Raw genomic sequence first — 9,331 nt, 5'->3', positions numbered from 1 at the left:
CTTGGTCACTTGAATTTTTAATGTCTTAGCTTTAATTGGTTATTGAAATCTAAGCTTTTACGGTTTGGCCACCCTTATGCGGCTTTGTGGTTTTTTGAATTTTTCGCATCTACCTCCGCCAATGAGATCATGCCACAGCATATGCTCCGGACCGGCTCCTAGCCTTCCGCTTTCGCTTCTTCTGGTGTAATTACCATTGGTTGGCCCTTGTATTTTCTCATCATGAAGTCATTTACTGTCTTTGGAAAAGGTGTACCATCCAAGTTTTCTAAGGTAAAGGCATTCTGGTTGACCGGGTCTTTTACTATGAATGGTCCCATCCACTGGAGTTTGAATTTTATGGGGTGAGGTCCCAGCTTGGAACTGTAGGCTAATATGAGATCTCCTTTCTCAAAATTCTATGCTTGAGATGCCTATCAATCCAAGCCTTTCTTCTTCGCTACATCTTCCATTGGCAACTTCTCTTGAATGGGCACTCTCAGACTGGGTACCACAAATTCCATAAGCATAACTGCTTCCAACCCATAAACTAGCTTGAATGGTGTTTGCCCAATTGAGACTTTGTAGGATGTGTGGAATGCCCATAGGGCAGCATCTAGCTTCTGGTCCCAATAATTTTTGTTAGCATTTACAAATTTCTTTAGAATTTTGGTCAGAACCTTGTTGGTCGATTCCTCCTGGCCGTTGCACTGTGGGTAGTAGGGTGAGGACTTCTTGTGATTGATCAGGTATCTCTCCATCAACCCTTTCATTACTTTGTTCATGAAATGCATGCCCTGGTACACTGACTATTTCTAGCGGTAACCCACCACCTCTTTTGCGGAGTTACTCTTTATAGCTTTAGCTTCCGACTGCTTGGTAAAATAGTTCGTAGCCACAATGATGTGCTCACATGTGCTGCCTTTTGTGGGTGGCTTTTGTGGTCCAAAAAAGTCCAATCCCCACTTCATGAATGGAGATAGCGGCATTATATGTGAGATGGGAAATCTATCGGAATCTCTGGAATAACCCATTCGCTAATAGACATTACAGTTCTTTGCTTCACTATTGGCATCCCCACTTCATGAATGGAGATAGCGGCATTATATGTGAGATGGGAAATCTATCGGAATCTCTGGAATAACCCATTCGCTAATAGACATTACAGTTCTTTGCTTCACTATTGGCATCCCTCATGACAGTTGGCCACCATAGGCCTACTTGTAAAATTTTTCGGGCTATTATTTCTCTGCTCATGTGTCCTTTGGTGAAACCACAATGTGCTTCTCTTAACACTGCTTGCTGCTCATGATCCAAGACACATGTGCGTAGGATCTTGCCTACGCATCTTTTTTACAGCTACCTCAGTAATCATGGTGAAATTTTTGCTTCTTAGGAAAATTCTCTTTTTCTTGTTAGTAGTGTATCCTTCGGGAAAAGTCACATCTTCTAGAAATTGCATCATGTCATAATACAAGTTTTCTTCTACTTCGGCTACTGCTACTATGAATAAGTTGGTATCTAGGAGTTGATCTTCTACACCCTCCAAGGTAGGTTCTCTGGAATCTAGTTTGGACAAAAAGTCTGCAACTGTATTTTCTTTTCCAGGTGTGTGCTGAATGATGAACCCAAATTCTTGAAGTAAGAGCATCCATCTTGCCATTTTTCCCACCAAAAAAGTTTTATTCACAAGATAAATGAGGGCTGGATGGTCCACATGGAAAATGAATTTGTTTCCCAAGAGATAGTGGCGGAACTTGTTCACAGTGTAAATCATTCAAAGGGCTTTAGTTTCTATTGTGCTGTAATTCTTTTCTACCCTTGTGAGGGCTTTGCTGGCATAATGGATGGGCTCCATATAACCTTTTTGCTTTTCTTGCATCGGTACGCTACCCATTTCTTTGTTTGAAGCATCTACATAAACATGGAACATTAAATTCCATTCGGGGTCGATCATCACTAGTGCAGATGACACCATGGTCCTCAACCAATGGAATGCCTTCTGACACTCTAAACTCTACTCATACTTTGCATCCTTCTTAGTAAGTGCATATAATGGAAAAGCTATATGTGCTAGATACTTCAAAAATCTCACATGCCACTTCACCTTGCCAAGGAATCTTTCAAGTTGCTTAATGTTCTTGGGAGCAGACATTTTGGATATAGCTTCTGCCACCTTAGTTGGATCTACAGCCAATCCTTGGGCTAACACAATGTGTCCTAATAGTGTTCCGGATTTCACTGTAAAAGCACACTTGGCCGGATTTAACTTTAGCCTTATATCTCTGCAAACATAGCCTCAAATGATAGATGTGCTTTACCTTATCTCTGGACATGCTGAAATCATCCACAGAAGCTCTCATGAAGTTTGTCAGGTATTCACATAAAATTTCCTGCACCATTCTCTGGAAGGTAGCAGGTGTATTTTTTAAGCCAAACATCATAACGGTTGCGAGACAAAGACACCCCATTCAGTGATGAATGCGGTCTTATCCTTGTCTTCCGGAGCCATCTTCAATTGGTTGTACCTGCTACTGAAACCACCCAAAAAAAGAGCACATAAAGCCACTTTGTACGAATTGTCTTTGTACCATAAAGCAAAATTGCTAAATACCAAGTGTCATCCATTACAGCATCCGTAATAGACTCATCGATAGGCTAATCTTACGGGCTAAAATTTGAGCTGATTTCTAGCCAGTATGGGCTAATTTACAGCACCTTTTGATCATTCATTTGCTCCGCATATGGTTGCCCGATAGTAAAAAGGTAGGAGTGTATCAAAAACATCATGTGAGCATACATCTTGTTTTTTTTTGCATAAAAGCATAGATTGAATTGAGTTCTCAACAAAGACATCTCTACTCACCAAAATCTACTTTGTGGCTAGATGGTAGAGTCTATACCTTTGCTTTCTGAGCTATATCCCATAAATATATATTTTGCCACCTTATTGTATTGTTTCTCATGCACAAGAGCATAAGCAAGACTACCAAAAACACGTAAATGCACCACAAAGAGGGCTTTCTACTATTCCAAGCATCATAAGAGGTAATTATCTCTTCATAAGAGGTAATTGTCTCTTGATAAGAGGTAATTTTCTCTAGAAGGTGCGTTAGTGGGGCATCTTTTTAGTACATAAGTGGCACATGTACACGAGGTAGATCTTGGCCTTTAACCATGCAATATGCCAACTCCATAAGAGATATGTTCTTCTTCTCAGCCACACCCTTTTGTTGAGGTGTATAAGGTATTGTGCATTGATATTTTATGCAACTTTTAGCCATATGTACATGAAACTCCTTTGACATATACTCCTCCCTTGATATGTGTGAAGGGTGTCAACTTTACATATAGACACATTTTCAGCCTTAGAAACAAAGTGTCTAAAGCATGTAAAAACCTTTTACTTTTCCTTCAATGGATACACCTAGGTGTGCCTCAAGTAGTCATTATAATAAAAGACACAAAGTAGAGATATCCCCCAATCCAATGGTGTCCTCATATACGACCACATACATCACTATGTATAAGCTATAATTTTTGGATATCCCTATTCGATCCATCTTTCGGGACTGTTGCCCATTGCATCTTACCTAAAATGCACCCCTCACATACATTTCTATAGGGGCCTCAAGCTTTGGCAACTATGACACCATATCTTGCATTTTAAGCCTATAATAAACTCCCAAAATTCAAGTGACCAAAGCAGGCATGCCATAGCTCCACATCACTTATATCACATGTGGTAGTAACTAAACAAACATTACATGTGGTAGTAACTAAACAAGCATTACATGTGCTAATCTCTCATACCTATCCAACCTATAAAGCCCATTGCATAGAGTAATGATAACGACAGTGATGTCTCCATCACTCCGGTCATGAATTGTACACTTGTCCATCAAACAAATATGACCATTAGGCCTGTCCTAGCAATGGTAGAGAGTCACAGCAAGTTCTTTTTAATGCTTGGATGTTTCTTGCTGTCTTCTAAGAAAGTGTTGCGGATGGGTGAGAGAGTTGTAAGCATGAGGGCAGATTTTGAATGTGCGTGTTTAGTCTCCTTGTGTTCTTTTTTGCGATGTTTTCTCCTTTTCGCTTCCTTTTTGGGGTGTTGTCGTTTTCGGCTCCCAATTTTTGATGTGATGTGACCCTTGATTCATATCATGCATGCCATCTTGGCTTAATGGTATTAAAGCATTCTCGTCTTACCATTGCGAGTGGGGTCTTAATGATGTTGTGAAACCTTTCCTCCATGCAGTTGTTTATGCCGACATTGTGGCCTTTTGAGTTGTTGGCGTGGATTGGGCTGACACACTTGGTCACTTGCTTTTTTTACTATCCTAGCTTTGATTGGCTACTGAGCTTTGAGTTTGGCCACCCTTCTCTAAAAAATTCTATGCTTGAGATGCCAATCAATCCAAGCCTTTCTTCTCCGTTTGGAAACTTCTCTTGGAAACTTCTCTTGAATGGCAACAACTCTCAGATTGGGTACCACAAATTCCATAGGCATAACTGCTTCCAACCCATAAACCAGCTTGAATGATAGTTGAGACTTTGTAGGATGTGCGAAATACCCATAGGACAGCATCTAGCTTCTGGTCCCAATCATTTGTGTTAGCATTTACAATTTTCTTTAGAATTTTGATCAGAACCTTGTTGGTTGATTCCTCTTGGCCGTTGCATTGTGGGTAGTAGGGTGAGGACTTCTTGTGATTGATCAGGTATATCTCCATCAATCCTTTCGTTACTTTGTTCATGAAATGCATACCCTAGTCACACTGACTATTTCCATCGGCAACCCATGCCTAGCAATGATGTACTTGAAGAGTAACTTCACCATCTCTTCTGGCGGAGTTGCTCTTTACAGCTTTAGCTTCTGTCCACTTGGCAAAATAGTTAGTAGCCCACAATGATGTACTCACATCTGCTACCTTTTGTGGGTGGCTTGATTGGTCCAACAAAGTCCAATCCCCACTTCATGAATGGAGATAGCGGCATTATAGGTGAGATGGTAAATCTATCGGAATCTTTGAGCTAACCCATTTTGCTGCAGACATCACAGTTCTTTGCTTCACTGTTGGCATCCCTCATGACAGTTGGCCACCACCATAGGCCTACTTGCTAAACTTTTTCGGGGTGTTATTTCTCCGCTCATGTGTCCTTCGGTGAAACCATAGTGTGCTTCTCTTAACACTGCTTACTGCTCATGATGCGGGACACATTTGCGTAGGATCTGGTCTGTTATTTCTCCGCTCATGTGTCCTTCGGTGAAACCACAGTGTGCTTCTCTTAACACTGCTTACTGCTTATGATGCGGGACACATTTGCGTAGGATCTGGTCTATGCATCTTTTGTATAGCTGCCCAGTAATCATGGTGAAATTTTTGCTTCTTAGGGAAATTCTCTTTTTCCTCAGCGGTGTACCCTTCCGAAAAATTTCCATCTTCTAGAAACTGCATCATGTTATATAACCAGTTTTCTTCTACTTTGGTTGCAGCTAGGGTCTTTGTGTGATTTGCCTATTAGTAAAAAGGCCATTGGATGTAAGTGGGTTATTAAGTTGAAACGAAAGCCAGATGGCAGTGTTGATCGCTATAAGGCTAGACTTGTTGCAAAGGGTTATGCTCAAGAAAAGGGCATTGATTTTGATGAGACCTTTGCTCCCACTTGTCGTATGACTACCATTTGTAGCATTTGCGCATTGGCAGCTCATAATGGTTGGAATGTACATCAGTTGGACATAAAGACTGCGTTCTTGAATGGAGATTTGCATGAGGAGGTGTATGTAACGCAGCCTCGTGGTTTTGTTCAAAGATGGCAGGAAAACAAAGTGTGCAGGTTTTTTCAACTAGATGTGAGGAAACTTTCCTCTCACTTGTTATTTCCCTCACTTATTTCCTCACTTGTTCGAGTTTTTCCCTGTTTAGGAAATTTTGTCACGTCGCGTAAAAACTTTTCACATGCACTTGAGAAAATCTCATTATAAATACCAACAATTGTTTCATTCCTTCTAAACTCAAACCCAGCAACACTTTTCTCATGCACGTGAGAAAACTTGAAAAATAATGGCACCGAAATGTTTTTTGCATTTCCATTAAACACATTATGTGAGATTTTCAAGAATAAGAGTGTTTTTCCAAGGTTTCATTTTAGTATGTAATGAATAGTGCTTAAAAATTCAATGAAATGATGACCCTCCATATCCTCTCTATTTAAGGCAATGAAATGATGACCCCCCATATCCTTTCTAGTTACCTGCATTCACCCATATGCTTTCTATCTGCATGCATTTACCCCATATCCTTTCTAGTTACCTGCATTCATCCATATGCTTTCTATCTGCATGCATTTACCCATATTCTTTCTATTTAAGGTCTCACAATTCTTTATAAAAGGCCTCAAAGGGCGCATTCAATGAGTCGAGGGAGGGAGAGAGAGGAGGAGAGGGAGAGGGTGGATAGAACTTATGTACCAAGGTCGAATTAATTAAATGTCAAGTTAGCGGCATTTAATTAATACACCTTAAAAAAAGTTTTTTAATGTACCAAGGGAGAGGGTGGGTGGAACTCATGTACCAATTAATTAAATGTCAAGTTAGTGGCATTTAATGAATACACCTTTAAAAAAAAGTTTTTTAAAAAAGAAGAACTTTAAAGAGTTGTATTAGAAAAGAAGAAGTCTACGCAAGACTTATTATAAATGGCTTTTTAAACGGAGAAGTTTAACTCCATAACTAGGACCCATTCAGAGAGTAGCCCGGACCTCCACTAGGTCCAAAATGTAATGCATAAGTTCATCATCCCTTCTAGAAGGAGCAATAATTTCCCTCTAGAAGCAGCAATAAGTTCATCATCCCTTCTAGAAGCAGCAATAATTTCCCTCTTCTTATAGTCAAGGCGAATTTCAGTCTCTCTAACTTCCTGCAACGCTTCGGGGAGGATCGACTCCAATCGTGTGCTATTTGATGTCATCGAAGCTAAAAAGTACGAGGCACCGGCTTGAGCCCTCACTTTTATTACCACTTAGAAAGCCCTTGACAGGCACAACACAATAATGCTCAGCTGTAGATTGGCTAGCCACTTCTGAAAGAGTTAAAAGGGGTACGAGAGTGTCAGGGATTTTCAGAGATGGTTGCTGTTTGGCGCGCAGATCTGGCCAAGGTGAGTAGGAAAGCAGGAAAGCAGCCCTTGTGTGGGATAGAATCCTGCCAGATGAGCAGGTATGAGAAATTTGTAATACAGAGGCCAATGGGAAATTGAAGTCGGCACTTCAAGCTGTGTCTTGCATGGGCCAGCAAGAGGGCATTTTTACCTCCAGAAAAGCAATTTTTGTCATGCTTCAGAGATGCAGCAACAAGAAAGACTTGGCAGCAGGCAGGGAAGTGCATCGCCTTGTTGTAAAGAGCGGGCTCGAGTCAGACGCCTTTATAGGTAGCTACCTCATCCACATGTTTGCTTTGTGTGGCAGTTTGTTAGATGCAAATAATGTGTTCTTCAAATTGCATCAACCTGATGCGTTCCCATGGAGTGCCGTCATTTCGACCCATGCTAAGTTTGGACTCTATGAGAAAGCTATCGAGCTGTATCACACTATGCAAAACTCATTTATTGAGCCGAATGCTCATGTTCTTGTTGCAGTTCTTAAGGCCTGCACCAATGCAGAAGCTTTTATACAAGGTAAACAAATCCACACAAGGGTGATCAGTAGTGGAGTTGTATCAAATGTGTTTATTGGCAATGCCCTGATCAACATGTATGCCAAGCTTGGGGGCCTCCAGCATGCCAAAAGTATATTTGACACCTTACCGGAGCGAGATGTTGTAACATGGAATGCAATGATGGCAGGGTATGTTCAGGAAGGGTACGGCGAGGAGGCCATCCAATTTTTTGAGCAAATGCAAGAGGGTGGCTTTAATCCCAATAATGTTACGTATGTTTGCGTGATGAAGGCATGTTCAAACATGGCAGATCTAAACTATGGTCAGCTGATCCATGCATGCATTGTCGACAGCAGTGGCTTTGAGCTGGAGGTATCTGTTGGAAGCATCCTTGTTGACATGTATTGTAAATGTGGGAGTGTTGTAAATGCAGAAGTGGTTTTTGCTCAATTGCCAAAGAGAAATGAGGTGACATGGAATGCAATGCTTTCAGGATATGTCTTGCATAGGCATAGTGACAAGGCTTTCCAACTTTTCAAGCAAATGCAGCAGGAGGGCATCAAAGCAACTCAGGCTACGTTTCTGGGCATCGTGAAGGTGTGTTCTCAGCTATCAATACCAGATCAAGGCAAGAAGATCCATGTGCAGATCATGGAAAGTGATCTTGCTTCAAATACATGCATGGAAAACGCTCTTATTGACATGTATGCAAAATGTGGCAGTCTGGATGATGCTTGCATGGTTTTCGAGAGTTTACCATGCCGGGATGTCGTTTCTTATAGTGCTATGATTGCAGCATGTTCTCATGCTATGGAAAAAAGTGCAGCTTTCCGTGTCTTCAAGCAGATGCAGCAGGAGGGTGTCCAGCCAAATCGGGCCACATATGCTAGCATTTTGAGGGCATGTTCCAGCCTTTCAGATGTCAAATTTATGCATTGTCATGTCATTGAGAATGGATTTGAGCCGCAGTTCTCTGTTGGAAACACCCTCATAAGCATGTATGTGAAATTTGGAAGCCTTGATAGTATGCAAAAGGTGTTCGAAAGGTTACCCATTCAAGATTCTGTGACTTGGAATGAAATGATTACAGCATATACCCAATGTGGTAACAGTCAGGAGGCTCTCCGACTTTTCCAACAAATGCTACAGGAATGTTTAGAGTTAAGCCGGGTTATATGTATTTGTATTCTAAAAGCATGTTCTTGCATAGCAGCCTTACATGAGGGCAAGATATTACACTCCTACATTATTGTACGTGGGTATGAGTCTGATGTTTCTGTGGGCAGTACCCTCATTAACATGTATGCCAACTGTGGCAGTATTTGTGAAGCATGCAATACCTTTGACAGATTACATAACCGGACTGTGGTAACATGGAATGCAATGATTGGAGGGTACGCAAATCATGGCAACTTGGAGGAGACTCTTCAGCTTTTACAGGAGATGAAACAGGCTGGTTTGGAGCCCAATTCGGTCACTTTTATTTGCATCCTCAAATCATGTTCAAGGATGGCAAATGTAAGTCATGGTCACACGATTCATGCCCTTATTATTACATGTGGTTTTGAATCCAACCTACTTGTTTGTAATGCTCTCATTGATTTATATGTTAAATGTGAGAGCTTTGAGGATGCACACAAAGTCTATGACAGCACGCATGATCGTGATGTAGTGACATGGAACACAATGATA

The 9,331-nt window shown here is 41.1% G+C and overlaps 1 protein-coding gene across 1 annotated transcript in view; it reads left to right on the top strand.

Annotated features, from left to right (window-relative positions):
• Positions 1 to 7,109: 7,109 nt before the first annotated feature.
• LOC147620511 (pentatricopeptide repeat-containing protein At2g03380, mitochondrial-like) overlaps positions 7,110 to 9,331 on the top strand; it is a 4,228-nt gene continuing 2,006 nt past the window's right edge. The window contains exons 1-2 of the mRNA XM_086825325.1: positions 7,110 to 7,142; positions 7,277 to 9,331. The exon at positions 7,277 to 9,331 is cut by the window's right edge and continues 1,248 nt beyond it. Coding sequence (XP_086681451.1) covers positions 7,110 to 7,142; positions 7,277 to 9,331 — 2,088 coding nt within the window. The remainder of the gene's footprint in view (positions 7,143 to 7,276) is intronic.

The sequence above is a fragment of the Cibotium barometz genome, chromosome 31, assembly GCF_041138505.1.
Source record: "Cibotium barometz isolate CiBa-2024 chromosome 31, ASM4113850v1, whole genome shotgun sequence".
NCBI classification, from domain to species: domain Eukaryota; kingdom Viridiplantae; phylum Streptophyta; class Polypodiopsida; order Cyatheales; family Cibotiaceae; genus Cibotium; species Cibotium barometz.
This window is presented reverse-complemented; position numbering and strand designations above follow the sequence as displayed.